This window comes from Triturus cristatus, chromosome 2_1 (genome assembly GCF_964204655.1).
Source record: "Triturus cristatus chromosome 2_1, aTriCri1.1, whole genome shotgun sequence".
In the NCBI taxonomy this organism is placed as follows: domain Eukaryota; kingdom Metazoa; phylum Chordata; class Amphibia; order Caudata; family Salamandridae; genus Triturus; species Triturus cristatus.
Genome location: NC_140581.1, coordinates 1,129,700,347 through 1,129,719,504, shown reverse-complemented (window position 1 = coordinate 1,129,719,504; position 19,158 = coordinate 1,129,700,347). Strand labels below are relative to the sequence as shown.

Below are 19,158 nucleotides of genomic sequence, written 5' to 3'. Positions count from 1 at the left end.
TAATCGCAGGCCACTCTAGCGGAGTGGAAAGAGACAGCAAATGAATGTGTCCCTTAATGAGGCAGGGAAAAAGTAGAATGGCTTTCTTCTGCTATGAGCAGGAATCAGGCCGCGTGGAACGCCTTCTGTTGACCATGACACAGAAGAGCAGGTTGAGGTGTCAGGTGAGGGAGGCTTTCGTTATGACATCTCTGAGGGTTCAATAACTTTTGAGTATGCCCAGAAGAGTGGGGGTGGCGGTAAAATCAACCGCAATATGCTCACTGTGTCACAAACAGTGGCGTCCTAGCTACTACGACAAACAACACCCATACATTTGAGCAAATTGAAATTAAATCATAGGTCCACCTGCATGATGCCTACACCATAACATCACACTACATAAAATGAAAACTATCACCTAAAACTTTCAAGCGAAATTTGGAACCACTAATATATCCTCGTGGGTACAAACGCCTACTATAGATTACTGTTTCAACGGCGGGTCACGAATTTGAATCCGCGTGGACTGACTCATGAGGAAAAACCCAGAAAATGTGGTTCTATGACATTAAAGAGCATCAGTATCGAGTTCTAAAGGAGTCGGCATTATTATTATGTTGCCTTCACGAAGACTTGAAATAGGTGTTCGCAACTGGAAGAAACTGTAGTCTGGTCATAAAGGGACCGTCCATTGAATGACGTCACAATTGGACTCAAAACCACACAAACCTCATTGAATAAATGCGCCTTGTCAAGTTCATATTATTGGTGATTGTTGGTGGCAAAGGCGTTTCTCTTCTCTGGCATGCACCTTCAAAAATGGATCTGAAATAAGAGGAAAACACCTGATAAGTGCATCCAAACACTTCTCAATAAGTGATGCATACTGACACTTTCATGGCAAAGACAAGACTAAACAGGAAAAGACTTTTACCAGAGAAGGCCAATTGGAAACGACTATGCTGAAAGCGTTTCCTGACCTGAAAGAGTGTCTAAACAGAGAGTATTCCATACTCCAACTGAAGATGAGAATTCTGGCCATACATTAAACTAATGGCGGGGTGCTTAATTTGTAAAAGAAAAAAAGTAAGTGCAGAGACTCAAAGTTTTTCTTATGAGCCAGCCTTTGGTACTTGTAAATGCTGGGAATTCAGAATACCAAGTTTGCCTTGATTCCACCCCTTTCTTCCACCACCCTTCATCGCCTGTCTCTTTAACTGTTTCTCCCACCTCATATAATAAGAAAAAAGCATAAATAAAAATTAGATACACACATAGAAGGGCTTGGGGCAGCCTTCTTCATACACTGAGCTCTTCAACAGTCATTCACAAATTGATTCCTTGCACCACATTACACAGCTTTGTGCAATGGGTCACCGAGCATCAGTCATTGGACTCCTTGCACTGTGAGTAATGGCATTTTTTCTGATTACATGTGCACATCTGCCCAAAAAGAATTGCACGGTGGTGCTAGAGTTCCTCAGCAAGTACTTAACTTTCCCAATGTTTTTTTTCTTTCTGTTCTTTATTCTTCATATTGTTTTTATTCACCCTTCTATAATTAAACTGTGGCTTCAGGTTACAATAATTCAGTGCTAAAAGTGCGGTCTCTCTATGCTAATACAAACTGCATTTTCCTATGATGTGCATTAAAGGTCAAAAGGATTTTTGTACAGGGTTTTAAGGACAGCTGCCTGTTATTAGGCATCCACTCTGTCCTCTTAAAATTACACACAGTGAATAATTATTTTAATACATGTTTTATTGTAAGCATATGGCAGAAATACTTAAATGGCAAAATATTTTCTTTTTTTCTTCTTTTTAATTTTGTGGCATATGTTTTTAATATAAAATCACAAATAACCGTTGCCCCAGTTTGTCAAGGCCAGGACTCTTGGCTTACCCAGTGCATGTTTTCATATCTGCTTTCTCCCTTAATCACTGTTTTTCTGTCTTTCTTTACATCCTTCTTTCTTCCATATTTGCGTTTCTCTCTGTCTTGCTCTGGGTTAAAGTCTGATGCTGAAAAATAAATCCTCTATCCAAAAAATGAGTGGCAGTACTTACCACTAGCACAAATTAAGCACTGATCCCTTAAGAGACCGATGGGAAAATTACCATTTGCACTGAAATATCTAATGTATCTACAAAACGACCTTGGCCGTATTGAAATGAAATCAAAACCTCAACCAGGGGCAATTCAGATGACTGAGACTCTAGACAAGAAGTGAGCAAGGCATTTCAGCACCCCAGTTGCCATCATGCAAGGCAGGCATCTTTCACATTAGTGCAGATTGGAGCTTTTGTTGTCAGGGGCAATATCGCATTCGCATAAACACATTTTGATGATCTCAGTTGTGGTATTTGTCAGTGGAATCAGCTGTCTCACATAAACAGATTTGTGTAGACGTTTTTTGTATATGCCAGCGGTAAGAGCTCTCAGGGCTATTTGATTTTGTCAGCAGTAAATTACAATTCTTGACGGTAGCTCCTTGTACCATAAAATGCAGTTTGCATCGCCGCCAGTGGTGTTTTAATAAAGAACATTTTGCACAATAGATAGAAATATCTGCATTTGCGTTTTTACATTCAGCTTACAGTCGCCACATTCAATTACCGCAGTGCTTAATTTGAGCTGGTGGTTTCCTGTACTCAACACCGGCACTTAATCATCAATACGGCGCTATTCATGAGCACCAATTAAAGACACATTAATTTATGGTAGGCACGCGGAGATTAAGTGTATTTTCCCAGAATCACAGAGTGTTGAGCCACCGCTTGGGCTCGAACGGTTCCCGAGCTCTGAAGCCAGCAGCTCTGGCCATTACGCCACATCCTCTCCCTACCTTCATGGTTAGTAGTTGGTTCTGTTTTAGGTGGTACTAACAAGATAAATGGGCTGGTGCAAGTTGCCTCGTTACAAGAGCCCCGGCACTTGTTTTTTTTTTACAAATTAACCACTGAAGTACTGCTGACACAAATCTGTTAACGTGAAACGGCCAACATCACCAACAAATTCAGTTACCACCAGGGCTTTAAGTGGGCCAGGTCTCACCGGGTCTGAGCACCGGCAGTTTTTTAAAGAAGGCCTCGAAACGGGTCTCTATCGGGTTCTGTTTTGTGCCCTGGCACAGGAGGTTCGCTTTTTTCCGGACTGAAGTGACAACAGGCACATCGATGTTGCCCTGCTCACACTGCTCACTTCTCACTGGAGGAGAAGTTAGGACATGAAGTCATGCCAGGGGAACGTTGTAGGGGAACGGAAATCCTTGAAAGAGAGTCATTTTCCCTCTGGATTTCCCTTCTCTTTTTGAAAACTAAGTGTCAGTGTCGTGTTGTCACCCGCGCTTTAAGTGGAAGCTTTTTCAATATTCTATACAAGGAGCCATAATTGCTGCTTATTTATCTTATGCAACTATCACCCATTGACAAAGGCAATAGTCCTGACTTCTTGTAGGTATATTGTTACTTGTGTCATATATCTGGATGCAATGACAGAAACGGCAAAATACAAGTCACATTACGCAAAGAACAGATTTTTTGCGTAAACGTTTTTAAGCCACGCCCTTAATTACATTGGCCACGCCCCTTTGAGAGATCCCCCAGTTTTTTCATCTCACTTAAAGCCCTGGTTACAACTGCCACAGAACTATTTATGTGACATGGCCCTGGGTAGTCCTCTAGACCTAATACATCTCGACAAAGGCACGAATCAAGCATTGAAAGCCCTGAGTCCTTTAGCTTGGTCACAAGAGTCTGGCTACCAGAAGAGTGTGGTAACACAACATTACCTTCAAATAGAATGCACAAAAATGCGCACCATAAAGAATCCGAGTGGGACATTTTCACAGATTTCCAGCTGTTGAAGTTGAAATAGCCCTGGGAATGCATTGTGCCAAGGCTGCTGGGCCGGTTTGTGGAGGGCTGGCATCTTCCTACAAAGTCTGTGTTTCTTATAAATACCTGTAAGTTGTTTTGGAAACATCTAGTTTACACGCCAAGCATACCGACATCTGACACTGGCACATTCACAATGAACCAGTGCCTCATAGTGACTTTTTAAGAGATCATGTTGGGTGGGCTGTCCTCTTTATACAAAGTACTGAGCTTCTTTGTATGCAATATGAACTCGAGTAACATGCCCTTAAAAGAATAAGTGCGGTTCCCACGCCCCTCTCGCCGTTTAACATTTAGTGTTTAATTTGAGAGTATAAACACAACTAAGCCCCTTAGCATTCCAAAACTACAGATATTTTGGGTTAAGGAAATGCAAGTCAAAATCCATGTTGAACATCTCATTTCTTTTCAGACCTAAGCTCTCATAATTGATCAGAGTTTAGTATAAATGAGCTTTGCTTAATTTGTAAGTAAACAAGTGACAGGGCCCAATGTATTGCTCAGGAGGCCACTACAGGTTGCACTACCGACTGGAACTCCTATCACAGCAACAGGCCACTATAAACGCTAACTACTAAACATCACACTCCTGTAAATGTGACAGTTTGGACAATTCCAGGCCACCAAAATCAGTAAGAATGCAATGGATGCTCTAGAATTTTTTTTAGGTGTGCATTCAGTTGTTAAATCCATGTACTCCTACTGAAATAGGAATTATGTGCATGATGGTAAGAACATGAGGAAGCACAGGTATCAGGCGCTTACTTGTGTAGTAAATGAAGGGAAAGGCAAAGCATGTGTAGTTTCTTCTGTTTATGTTTATGTTTATTTGAGTTTTATATAGCGCTGGCTAGACCTGGAGGTATCAGAGCGCTTTACATAAGGATCCACAAAATTACATCAGTTACAAGTTACATCAGTTACAAGAAAATATTTCAAGAGCGTCGGAAGACGAAATAAATGGAGCTTACAAGGATAAGGGGGTGGGGTAAAGGTGTAGGAGGGAGAAAGGATGGAGATAGGAAGGATGGAGAGACGAAGGAGAGTGTGCCCAAAGTCCGGCTGGGTAGGTGACGGCTGAGGGAGAATTCCACAGCCCATCTCCTCTATAGCTATCAGGCAGCTCCACCGGGCATCAGTCAAGCAGCTAGGTCTCAATGAGAAAACAATTAGAGAGCAAAGAGGAGGGATAAATGGAGCGTAAAGGAGAAAGTGGGTGGAGTAAAGGGGTAGGAGGGAGAGTACGACGGAAAGACGAAGTAAGGTCTGCCCAATGTCCGGCTGGGTAGGTGACGGCCGAAGGGGTAGTCCACAGCCCATCTCCTCTACAGCTATCAAGTAGCTCCACCGGGCATCGGCCAAAAAGCTAGGTTTCCACGGTCAGAGGTAGGTTCGCAGATTTGGTATCCTGTAGGGTAGACCGGATGGGGGATGTGTTCGAGGTCTGGTCTAAGTCCGTTTTTTTCTCAGAGGAGTAGCACGACGTGGTAGGGAACACTGCGGCAGCCATCTTGGGGTCAGGAAAGGGATTAACAGGTAGTAACAGGGAGGGCTTAAAAACTTGCTTGCCAAAAGATCATGGTGGCACTCATGCCCTTCATTACAGACCTGACCTTGGGGAGCATTCATAGAAAACCAAAAGTATGTAGCAGCAGCTCAGCATGTGAAACACGGACACACTCAAAATATGCAAATTAGATGGGAGCCATTGACATTTCAAAATCGTCAATCATGGAGAGTCAACCTCCACACTGGCGTACACAGACACAAGCAACCTCAGCTATTTATCAAAAAACGGCATTGGGCTGGAGATCAAGCAACAATGGGCACTTTTAAGGCATACTGGGTTCGCCGCGCATAAAATCCCAGGCTCGGGGTGCCCTGTAGACTTAGTTAAAGGGTCAGGCAGCTCATGATGTAACTCCGTTGTGGTACATTCTACCATTTTAAGCAAAGACACAATTACAGATCTTACTGTCTGATGGTCGGTATTGCTCGCCGCTTGCTTAGCGTACCGACATATTGGCATATCAGAGAAAGTGCGGCATCTCCACGACGCAGTCAGAGATCCTGCCTCGCCATTTTGCTGGAATGCCTTTCTCAGATCGCGTCAGGATCGGGACCGATTATCTGATTAATAAGATGCCTCCTGCTGTCGGTGAACGAACAGCTGATGCCGCACCACTTTAGCGTCAATATTCAGCAGTTCATTTTCTCCTCACTCGCCGTAATCTCTCAGATAGTCTGTGCATAAGTCCTGGATGGCACAGCTTCCGACCTACGGTCTCCGATGGTAGTCTCGGCTTGCTTCAGGCGCCATTTTGGGTCATGGGCGCTCAAAATCGTTGCGGCTAATTTTTTGGTTTTCCGCCATCCCAGAACGGCGGAGCTCCACCCCTCCCCACCCCTGCCCTCTCTGAAGTAAGGCAACCATTTGTGATGTCCTTGGTCAGCCTGGCCAAACAGCCGAACATCAGTGCATCTTGCATTTTTTGTGAACTGTGCATGTTGAGCTGCATCATGCTGCTCAGGCCTGGACTGCCTGTATTATTCGACTGGGCGTTTCCCTGGTGGTCTGCAGCCTTAGGAGGCCATATTTTACGGCAGGGGACAGCTACTGGTGCCTTCCATGTTCTCCAATATCCCCAGGTAATTACAGCAGGCAGACAGGACTTCAGGAGAGCGAGAGAAGAAAGAGAGAAAGAGAGATCAGAGATTGTGAGGTGAAAGGGAACAGGACTAGCTAGGTCTTACTGGGGACAGTGCATAGGGTGTAACTTGTGAAGATCTTTTGTTAATAATAAAAACTAAAAGCCTAAAAAAGACTTAGGACCCACCTATTACTTACCACTAGCTGGCTTCATTGTCGCTTATTTGCTTGCTATTCATTGGTGAGTGCGTGTCAGCTTTCAGTTTGTCTCTGAGTGTTTTTTTTTCCTGGAGCATGGACCAAGCATTCCTTGATTCATTGATTAGTGTTCTCCCACGCTTCTTGTGTACAGATTGTGGTCCTTTTTCTTGTTTTTCTTGCAAGATAACTTGATTATGTTTTTGTCTTGCTTGCAAGACAACTTGATTACAGATTGGTGAGAACTTTGTAGTGTCACCCTTACCTCTCTTCACCTCTACTCACACCCGAACCTTAAACACACCCTTACTTCCGGTAACCTCTACCCACCCTAGACCCTAAAATCACCCTTACCTCCCTTTACCTCTATACACCACGAACACTAAAATCACCCTTACATTCCTTTACCTCTGCCCACCTGAACCCTAAAATCACCCTTACCACTCTTTACCTCTACCCACCCTTGAATCCTAAAATCACCCCATATATTCCTTTACCTCTACCCACCCAAACCCTAAAATCACCCTAAACTCCCTTTACCTCTACCCCCCCTCTAATACTTGGACTACTGTGACTCACACAAATTCTGGGCACAAAAAGACATTAAAAATAATGGTAAGGGAAGTACAATGCAGTGAGTGTTAGCATCAACAAGAATGTATCCAGGTTGGAAACCTTTCATAAGCATATGCCTATGTCCTTCTCCAGTGATGGAGTATGACAGAAGGTCGAGCATTAAATGGGTGCAGTCAGCTTGTTGGTAACGCGGCTCACTAATCATAATGGACAGTTATTTCATGGTGCTGTGCATTGTCTGTGGGATTAGCTTTATGTTGCCACCATCAGGTGGAATACAGCAGGGACCAGATAACATATAATCTGGTGTTTATGGTGCACTGCCTATTAAGTCTCCTTCACTACTGGGCACACCAATGCATGCGGACCTAATTGATTAAATAGGCTTCAAAAGGTGGCAGGTGGTGGGAACCAGGAAAGCTGTGTGCTGGGACTTGCAGTTCCCCTGTTCATTAATTCTCCTCTTCCTCTGTGAATGTGTCATTAAGTGTCATCGTGAATCTCAATTAAAGTGCAATTATAAATATGTTCTCCTCCCTCTTGCACCAGGCTAGATGCATATTGATCTTGAAGAGATCCCTCTTAAAATTCCTCACTTTGGTCTTAAAACCTCTCTTTGCCTATCATATTGGCAAGTCCTTTCTGCTAACTATTCCACTTTCACCACCACGTTGCCACATTAAAAACCTTTAGCTAAAGAATGTCAGAAGGCTGCCACATTAGAGGCATCATATTAAAATGCAGTTTTTACTTCTTCTAGACTTTAATGAGATTGTAAGAGGGCCTGGGAGAGTCTTTTATAATGCAGGAGACATCTTTCCAACTTTGTGAATTTCGCATTTCCTGAATTGAATGAAAATTTCTGCAATATTGCGGTCACACAATTTTGCATGATTTTCTCCCACAGGAGGCTGTTACCTAGAAGAAAATGTCTGAAAGGAGTAATTGTACACAGTTTTTGTGAAACATTTGCCAATTTCATATTAAATTGACATAATTTCAACCACCCTTAATCTTTAGTACAATTGGTTCATTTGATATGAATCAAAACTACACACTCAAATTGCACTGGGCTTTTCATTGAAATCCTAGTACTGCCACCCAGTACCTCAGTAACATCTTGCCATCTAGAAACCTTACTCTGTAGCCATCATATTCACTGCCTTCCCAGCCTTGACCTGAAACACTCTTCCTCTGACTTAACATCTGTCGGCTCCTTCCATGCAATCAAGCGGCCCTTAACAACCACATCTTCTGCCTTGAAGTCACCTCCCTGCATCTCACTCGGCCTCCTCAGCAGGTGCAAGTGTTGCTAACATCGTGTGATGCAAGCTGCTTGAACTCTTTAATATCCTATTTATTGGTAACCAGCATTACTTCAAGTCCTGGTCTTCCTTGTCCTAATCCTCACATATTGAATGTCCACTCCCTTTCCATAACCATATGACTCACGGTATTACTTATTCCCACCCCTAACCTGGCTTTTACCTCCTGCCACACCTCCTATGAGCCTGTAAAAGCGGAAACTGTCCATCCCCACTTCCAACACTCCTGAGCTATCCATCCCCCTTGAAGCCAAAACATCACACAAAGACCTGGGTGTGGTGGAAAACCTGGGCTGTGATGAGGAAGACCAGGTCTCAGAGTAATGAAGATTATTAGTTACTAACCAGACCATAATACCCCAAGTGCACTCTGTAATGCTTCATTAAAGTATGGGGAGTGGACAAAGTAGCCTCATTACATCTGTCCATTATTGAAGCTCCTTTCAATTCCGGACAAGGAGTTGCCACACCGCTTGTTGACTTCCCCTGTAGTTGGGTTAAAAGGGATCCTCTTGTTTCTCATATGCTACTACAATAGCTTGATTCAGCAACCTATCACCCATTGCAGTTGACAAAAGGGCCCAATCAAAAAAATCTACCTTACGAACAGGCTTTGTCCTTGACAAGTACATTTTCAATATAATCCTAACCTAACGTTTAACATGTGCAGACATTCTTCCTCACGTAAAGAAAGATCTGAATAGTATTGGGGCACAAAATCTGGACTGGGGCGTAACTCCACCTTTTATTGGTAGAACCTCGAAAAAAGTTCCAAATTCAAAAGAACCCCCAACACATCTATTCTTCAACCAAAAGAGAAATGCACCAAGAATAGGACCTTGTAGCTCTGAGGAAGCGGAGGTCCACCTTACCCAATAGCTCAAAAGGCACTCTTTGCAGAGCTTTCAGAGCCATTGTAAAATTCCATGAAGGGATGATGAGTGAATTACAAATTTCTTTAAAAAGAAGCTTCTCAGTAATGTTGTGACCAAGTACTAATAACTCCAACTGAGGGTTCCTAAATGTCCTAATTGCGGCCTACTGAGACATCAGGGTAGGGACCTATACCCAGGACAAACTCATCCCTTAAAAATTCTTGCACTAACAATGGATGTGCTAAGGTAGGATTTACACTCCCCCTTCCACCCAGCCCCCACCCCCCCACATTATTTAACAAATTGTTTCAGTTACAGGAGTGAGATTCCAATGTCGATGGGCAGCGTAACTGCTCAATGAATATCTCTCCCTCAGTCAAGCACCCATCACCTGCAGGTTCACTCTCTCCAGTGCCAATCCCCCAACTGAATGTGAACTAATGTTTATTGTGGAAGAAGAGTACCTTGCAGTGGGTATGGAAACAGAAGACCCTAGCAATTTAAGCCATTTGGATGAGAAGAAGAAACCAAGATTGGTGTCATCACTCAGCGACCACTCGCATTACTTCCTATTAGTCCTTCTGAATTTTTCTCAATACCCTAATCAGAGGAATAGGAAGAAAGGCATACGTTAGTACCCTCAGCCACAGAAATGACAGAGAATCTATCCTCTAAGGTTCCACACATGGAACCCGAATATTGAATCAGGGCAGAAGAACATTCTCCTTAGATGAAAATAAATCTACCTTCGGCTTCCCAAAATATCTGAGTTATCAGATGGTAAATTGTCTGTTCTGACTTGAACATTCTGATCTTTCAACGTTCTGGCGAAATGCTTCCTGGGCTTCTGAACTGCCTTCACATATCTCCAGTTGAGGGAAAGCTTCTCTGATTCAAAGACCAATCCCCCTGGGCTGCCTGATCCCCAAGTGTCACTCCCCAGCCAACCCACTTCTTTCGCCTTTCATTATGACCTTGGTTGGAAGAGTTTCTAGAGGAAATATAGGAAAACCACTTAATATATTCTTTTGATCCAGCCACTACTGGAGTAACTGAGACACTTCCGAGGTCACTGGTACCTTCTGGTCATAGTCCTGTGTCACTAACCCGGCCCAAGGGAGAATGATCCCCATCTAGGCTATCAACCCCAGAACCCTTAACATCTGCCGGGCTGTTGGAAGCTTAATTGCTCAAAGAGAGTGGGGAAATGACACCAATTTCTCTTTTCTCAGTCTGGGAGGAACACCTAAGCAAAGTCTGTTATCAGGTGACGACCTAAAAGCAGTAGATCCTGTGTCAGCACTAGGTTTGACTTCTTGTAGTTCAGCAAAAAACTGTGCTCCTTCGGCATGTCGTAGACCTCATCCACTTGCTGAGTGAAGAGAAGATGAAGAAGAGATCAGACAATTGTTCAAAATTGGGAAGACTTGAATCCTTCTTGCATGAATCAAACCTACCACCAGGACTTTGGTGGTGACTCATGGTGCCACGTTAATGCAAAGGTAAGCACCCAAAATTGGCAGTGTCGGTCCTAGATTCAAAATTTGAAACACCACTGAAACTCTTTGTTAATTGGAACATGCAAATACTCGTCTAAAAGGTCCAAAGATGCAAAAAAAAATCTCATTTTCCTAAAAATGGCAAGATTTCAAGATTTTCTGGAGTGACATCATCTTGAACTTTATATGGGGTGTGTGGCTATGGACCACTTTTTTAGTCCAGAACAGGCCTGTAATTGCCCAACACCTTTTGCACCAGAAATACAAGTTAACAGAATTCCTCTCCCTTCTGTGAGCGTTGGACTGGAATTCCTGCCCTCTTGTCCAGCAACTTCTGGATCACTTCAAGCAATGCCTGCCATTTCTGCAGAGTCACTGGAAGAGGGGTAGCACAAAAACAGTACCCAATCACAGCTACTCACAGCAAGGTAACTAGAATTTTGCAGCAAAGCAGCTGTTCCTTGTTTAGTTTAAATAGGCGCTGATAGCGCATCTCTCAAGACAACCACCTTCTTAAAGTCCGGCAGTGGTCATGCTAATATTTACAAATCTCCCAACCCAATTCAGAGTCTGGAACTGCCCCAGCCACCAAACACTACTCAGCAAGTCCCTGGGCTTAAACCCATCCGTGGCCCATGCAGGTAAGAGTGGTGGGGTGGTAGGGCCGGCTGGGGGGGATTTCAAGAGATGACGAGGGAAAATAAATAAATAATTAATTTTCTCTCATGGTCGTCTTTCGAAATTCCCCGCCCAACGCCTCTTACCTGCAATGGCCGGGGCTGCTTAAACCTCTCGTAGGTTGCACTGCACACTAAAAACAGTCCCCAAGATCGAGACCTCTATATGCCGGGCAACATACCCTCAGGCATGGAGTTGCTCAAGCAGACTCCAAGACCGCTTAGAATGGCATAAAAAGCATGTGCATGTTTCTACACTTACCTGTAGCCTTGGTATACTTACTTCCAAAACATTAAAAAAAACAGGGTTTGGATCATTTGCACCATAGAAGGCTTATTCGAGTGTGGCAGGAAGTGGAAGCCAGATTATGGGCGGGAATAATGTTCTCCCTTTTGTAAACCTTGTGTGGACAGGGGCGGATGCTCAAAATGTGAGGACTGGGCCGAGGAAGATGGACAAGGAGGTAATGACTAGAAAGCTTTCATTGGTGTGTGTAGATCTTTAAATAGGTTACCTTCGAGTTATAGTAGGTTTGTTTCCAATAGGTTAAACACTTAAAGTGATAGCTTTTATGCATGCACTTACAATGGACATATCTCCAGCATGTTAAGCGAATCGCGCATGATTGAAAAGGGATTGCTAGTTTTCAGCACTTTTTTGATGCACAAACAAACTTATTTCCATACAAAAAATGCATTTATTTTATTATTCTGTCTCTGGGGGAGCGGCGCTTGCATCGTGGTGGGAAGAAAAGCAATGCCACTCATGTTCATGGAATAATACAGCCGCTGTTCCCCTGGCATTCCCTGGAGGGAGAGGGAGCGGTTTCAGCTTAGACATATTTGTGTTCATGGATACAGAGCCCAACACGCATATAACTGAATATTCCGGGAGAAGCATACGTCACATGTGTCACATCCCTGTGAGCAGGCGGTGAACGACGGTCAGTCATTCACTCACTGGCCCTCGCGTGGGAATCTAGGCGCTGCTGTTCTTTTTCCTTCTCTGGGAAAGAGAGCTCAGTGTCCTGAGAAGAGGACATACCCATGTTGCCTGGGAAGGCGCAGTATGGAATGCTTCCCGAGAAGCCAATGCGTGTTTGGCGTCGTTGACCTAGCGAGGCGCGAGACGGCGGTGAGCACGTGCTCGGTCTGCAGATTCTCCTCCGCCACAATAGGAAAGGGGCTCTCATCCATTTAAAGCAGGACCCCCGCGCGCACGGCGCACCTGGCGCGCAGCCTCAGAGTCCAGTTCATCACCAGTCAGGATGACATGAGAGCGGCGCTGCTTGAAGCCAGAGAGCGCTGAGTCACTAAGGCAGCGAGGTAATTATGGAGCCGGGGATCATGACGCATGGCAGGTAATGCAATGTTGCTCGCTGGAAAGCTTTCAGAACTGAGGTGGTGCATGAGTGGAGAAGAGCGGGGGCTGCCGGAGAGTTTCAATGTTTTATTCTGCTCAAAGCAGAGAGCTCTTCTGAAGTCCTACACCTGTCTATTAGACCTCTCCGTGACTGTTTGACACTAGCCTCTCTGGCTGGACCCCACACCTTCCCCACAACCCCAGGGACTTGCAAAAGCTCCGTGGTTGATAATTGTTCAAAGCTAAAGGTTGCCTACAGGCATCTGGGCTGCATGCATTGTGCAGCAAAGGGGGGCCGATTTATGTGGCAGAGTTAACTAAATTGGTATGTGACAAAGGAAAGGCAAAGTATGCAGTATATAATGTGATTGGAGGCAAATTATATGGTGTTAATATTTAACTTTTTGGCCAGTTTGCTACACATTAAAAAAGTAAAAAATCAAATCTTGTAGAAAATATGTAGATATCTTAAAGAACGAAAACTATGGGCAGATCTTAATAAAGTTGTTACTCACCAATAGCAATTTTGACTTGAATTGAAGCACCGAAATCAACTTTAAGTACAGCTGCTATTTCTACCCCCAATATTAAAAGGTTGTGTGAAGCATATGGAATATTGCACTCAACAGAAAACAGAAACAGCGCCTACTTCTTGGAATAGAACGTGCAGATCCATTATGATATGCATCCCAATTATGCTTTACATTTTAAATTTGTCTTCTCTGTTCACAATATGGGGCATCTGGAAACACCTCTTTCCATTAAGAAACAACACTGCAAATCAATATTGTACATTACATTGCTAATGCACTTTTATCACTAGACGGCGCCGTAAGATTCAGAACATCAGACCTTAAAAAGATATGCACTATATTTGGATAGCTTCTAAACTGGCTGCTGCTTTGAGAACGACACATGAATTTGTATGAATGGAGAAGCAAAAAATGTACCAGTGAGTGGAAATTATATTCAAACATAGGGATTATGTTTCCCAATGCAGACAAAATTCCGTACCGATAATTAAACTGATGCTTTTGACAAAATCAGTGCAGTCAACAATGGATCTGTTGGACTTGATTCAAGCATGTCTACTCATATACATTCTCTAGAGATTAGAAAAAGGCTCATATATGTGATCTATCACTTCAACAAAATTAGTTCAATTGATGCACACACATCAATAGTGGAGATTATCCATGCTGGATGAGTGATATATTGTCTGCAATAGTTACCATCACTATATAAACAAGATACCATGTTTTCCTTGAATAATGCAATAGGTGCAGTTCTCATGTAAAGTGCAATCCATGCCATCTATACAATTATATAAATAGGAAGAAATGGCAGAACCTATTTCCAAGGGTCCAAATATTTCATAGCAGGCACACAACACTAATCAAAATGTTAGCCCAGATATTCAAATGAAGTCCAGGTACGTAAATATCATATCAACTTTTTTACCCAAAAAACAGATGTTAAATAATGTAATCTAGTCCGGTCTTCATCAGGACTGGAATGGAGACACCCTGAGAAGTGTGGTAGCTGTAGGTATGCTTGAACGATACAATAAAGGGCATGAAGAATTACCCCATCTTCATCACATGGTTCAGCAATGCCACTAGATTTGGCTTTAAAGGAATGTTATATTTTAATGTGAAGCATTACAAGTATGTAGCATGGACACGGATCTGTGTTTGTGTTGAAGCAAAGAACTCTAGATTAATATTGGTGTGTAGACTAAAAGGTCAGGTATGAGTTGCACTGTCAAGCCAAACCTAAATATCCATGAAGGTTAATGACTGCCCTCCTCCCATCCGTGCTGCTGCCAGTAGAAAACACCAGAAATGATGTAAGTATCTTAATCAGTTTACTAGCTTTACAATGTCATGTCTGTGCCAAAGAAAGTTGAAGCTCAGGCAGCTGGAAAAATATAGTGCTCGCAGCTTTGTGAAGGGTAAGCACTTTTTTGTGGAAGTACACAACCTCAGTCCAATCATATCATGTACTCCTGACTTCCAGCATGTGGGCAGAGCCAAAGCCCTGCTCTGTGATTCTCACATCATTGTTTGGCAATAGCTGCGCTGTGAAGCCAGACCTTAACCCCTTCAGCGAGGCGCGGATTACCGCGCTGTGCTGAAGGGTTTGTGCGCGGGCAGGGCCGTGATGGAGCGGTACCGTCATCCGCACAGCGCGACCGACGCGCATGACAGAACCGCTCCGTCACACGCATCGAAGGGGTTAAAATGGTACCAACAAGGTACCAAATGATCTCAGTACTGTCTTGGCTATGAAATGATTTGGGCTTTTACAAAGGCAACAAAAATTGCCTAAAAGGGGACAGTATTGTTCCCCCATTGTCTCGTATGAAGATAAAGGGTTCATTAATCACCACAGTGCCCCTCTGCTTCTGCATCACCTGCAATCTGCTACTGTCATTGAACCAATTCCAAAAGAACCAATGTTGACTATACAACTAACTAGACCAGGTTCTGAGGATTACTGAGTTACCCTTTATATCTTTATGTGATGCACACAATGTGGGCAAAATTATCATCCCTTTACTTCCTGAAAATTACAATCAGAAGGTGGAACGTAGGTAATGTTATCAATCTATCTGGGCACGCATTGCAGTTTGTAGACAGCTTTTTTAGTTATAGTTAAGAGATGGAAAGTAATTTTTTGTTGAAATCTGTAAATTATGCAGTAGGTAATGCATTGTGCTAAACGTATGGAAAAAATCAAAAAATACTCAGAAAACACAGCAGACACAGAATTATCTACTTCCAATGATTCTGATTAGTCTATCTTGGGATATCAGCAGATCTATCGATTCCAGCAACAAACCCACTGCTCAGGCCAAGCGCAATGCTGAATCAATAAGGCTTGAACAACACTTATAAACCAATGAGCCCTGCCAATATATCATCATACTCACATTTGGTTATTATAGACAGTGCTTCTTTCATAATTTCAAAAGAAGCTGATTCAGTCAGATGGCTGAATAACCACCTTTCATTCCATATTGCATTCAATATGTGTTCAATTTTACACCCTGGCCATTGACTTGAAGAAGGATTAAAATAACTGAAGGAAGATTGTTTTGCTCTTGTCCAACACATTAGTTTAGAAGGAAGCATCCATCAAAATATAAAGATTAATAAGTATTCTGCATTATAAAACATTGAAATAGGTCTCTGGGAGCTGTACCCTGCTGCACTGAGTTTGATGTAATGGGCAGAGAGATTATTTTGGCTCAGGTCTCTGGAAACAAATACCGTCTGCAATGGTGCAAGGAGGTAAAGAGAGGGAGAGGAGAAGTTTACCAGAGAATCACACAGTGCAGAAATTCGAAGATATTTGCTAACATCTGTGGACATCCCTTACAACATTATGCTGTTCTTTATTCCTGATTTCTGAGATCAGTTTGCCTTCCTTTTGTGTTAGCTACTTCCTTCTTTATACAACTAAACAAATGAATGAAGCTGTCTTACGAGTTTGCAATGCAAGGTTTACGCTGATCTGTTGATAGGGACATGCGTGTACGTGAAATCGATAAGCAACCTTTAAAAGAGAGGGGATCAGGACAATGGTATCCCTCTGTTCCTGACTCCCGGTAGCACACAGACTCCCAGACTCCCCTAAGCCAATCACAACACTGCTGTCAGCACCGTGACAGCAGGGTAGTTATGTTATGTTATATTTAATTTATACAGCGCACGGATACTCGAAAGTGTCCCTGCGCTTGCTTCAGAAAAAAAGAGAGAAGAAATGCACACCATTCAGGACTAAAAAAATCAGCGTTTTTAGTTTTTTCATGAACAACAGAGGCACCTCGGTAGCCGGAAGAACCAAGGGCAACAAGTTCCAGGTAAGGCCAGCTTTGCGCACAAAGGAGTTCCCCCCAAGTCTTTGGCGATTAAACCTGGGGGTCTGAACCAGCAGCTGGGGAGACGAGCGCAGCTGTCTCCCTGGTGAGTAAAAGGCAAACCTCTTCTGCAGATAGATAGGGCCCAAGCCATAGAGGGCCCGGTAGGCAATGGATAGCATTTTGAATTTCAGGCGAGATTCCACTGGGAGCCAATGCAAGGAACGCAGGTGAGTGCGAACACTAAGCCATGGTTGCAAGCCCAAAAGGAACCTGGCCGCCGAGTTTTGAACAACTTGCAATTTCTTAACTAGAAAACCCGGGCTGCCAACCAGGAGGGCGTTGGCATAATCCAAACGGGATAAAATTAGGGCACGGGCCACAGTTTCTTTGGCACTTCCTGGAAGAAGAGGAAGAAACTTCCTCAAGGTTTTAAGAGTGCCAAAGCAGGTACCAGCCAGCTTCTTCACCTGTGTCAAAAAATTAAGGTTTTTGTCGAACCAGACGCCAAGGTTTTTTACGGCGCCTTTACTTGTAGTTGGTCGGGGAAAACCAGTTGGCCGAAGCCTATCTCTAAAATCCAACGAGAAGGAGCCATACAAAAGTACTTCAGATTTTCCTTCATTGCATTTCGGCTGAGCATTCGCCAATCAATAAAAAACTGAAGACAAACAATGTTGGGCAGCCACAACCGAGTCATCATTCCTGTTCCAAGAGAACAAGAGCTGAGTATCGTGAGCATATGCCATCACTTTAGCCCCCAATGACTCCGCAAGATAGACCAGCGGAGTCACATAGATGTTAACAAGCAGGGGGCTAAGTAATGACCCCTGCGGCACACCCGTAGTCACCTGCAAAGGCACGGAGGCACACAGAGGGAACCAGACCTGCTGCGACCATCCCTCCAAGAAAGACCTGATCCACTGCAAAGCTAAGCCAGAAATACCTATTTCTGAAAGACGGTCAAGGAGCAGGGAGTGGGGCACGGTGTCGAAAGCGGCCGAGAGATCTAGCATCAACAAGGCCGCTTTCCCACCGGCATCCAAACATTCCCGGATCGCCTCCGTCACCTCTAGCAATGCTGACTCCGTGCTATATGAGGCACGGAAGCCGGATTGTGCCGGGTGAAGCAAGCCTGACACCTCAACATAGTTGGTAAGTTGAGACGTAACCACCCTTACGCAAACCTTAGCCAAACTTGGCAGAAGCGAGATAGGGCGGTAATTCTCAGGTAACAGAGGGTCAAGTGACGGCTTCTTAAGAAGGGGAAGGATCAGCACCTGCTTCCATGATAGAGGAACATGCGCCTTGCGGAGCGACTTATTGACCATTAAATTCACTTCTGAGTTAATAGTATCTGCTACATCAGACAAAAGTCTGGCAGCACATGGGTCATTAGGTGATCCGGACTTTAGTGCCTTGTGAATCCTAAGAGAGCTAGGAAGATCGACCAGTCTAAACGCATAAAAAGAGGGGGCCGATTTTTCCATTGGCCTCGCCAACAAGAAAAGGTGCATTACATGACGTAGCAGTGGCAGCTGGTGATATTTGAAAGTGGTGGGGTGTAAAAGGTGTGTTATGACTTTTATGTAGTGAGCGACGCAGGCAAGCTTAATGGACAAATGTGGGGTTCAGGCTGGATTCTACTCCAGAGGAAACAAGCATTGGTATAGCCAATAGGTCTCGACTTTGGGACCTTATAAGTGTTTAGTTATCCAGCACAATATCCTTGGTGTTGCATCGCTAAACACTTCCCGGCGAGACCTATTGGCTATGTTTTGAGTGAGTGGCTCGTGGAGGTATGCCACTGTGAGGTAGAGATGCTGTGAGTGCTTTTACAGGAGCTCCTGTGACATTGCGCCTCTTCAAAATGTATCTTGGGTCTGGTGTAATACTTCTATCCCCTATTCCCATCTTCTCGCACCCAATGCATCCTTAAATGTCCCATGTACAGCCGGGGTTGACACTCCTATTACCCCTGCCCTCCAGTGACACTTTACCTGTCACGGGTGGTGGTGGTGGTGGACGTGGGGGTGGACGTGGTGGTGGTGGTGGACGTGGTGGTGGTGGATGTGGTAGTGGTGGTGGTGGACGAGGTGGTGTTGGTGGATGTAGTGGACATGGTGGTGGTGGTGGATGTGGTCGTGGTGGTGGACGTGGTGGTGGTGGACGTGGTGGTGGTGGATGTGGTGGTGGATGTGGTGGTGGATGTGGTAGTGGTGGTGGATGTGGTGGTGGTGGACGTGGTCGT

At 44.0% G+C, this 19,158-nt stretch overlaps 1 protein-coding gene across 2 annotated transcripts in view; it reads left to right on the top strand.

The window, feature by feature from the left end:
• The window catches only part of ARHGAP24 (Rho GTPase activating protein 24), a 1,422,561-nt gene that overhangs the window by 862,273 nt on the left and 541,130 nt on the right, over positions 1-19,158 (top strand). The window contains exon 1 of one of the 2 annotated variants that reach the window (XM_085636558.1): positions 12,982-13,040. The exons of the other annotated variant lie outside the window; for it this stretch is intronic. Within the exon in view, the coding sequence (XP_085492684.1) occupies positions 13,034-13,040 (7 nt within the window). The 5' untranslated portion in view covers positions 12,982-13,033. Of the gene's footprint in view, positions 1-12,981; positions 13,041-19,158 lie in introns of those variants that run through there. 2 annotated transcript variants of the gene reach the window in all.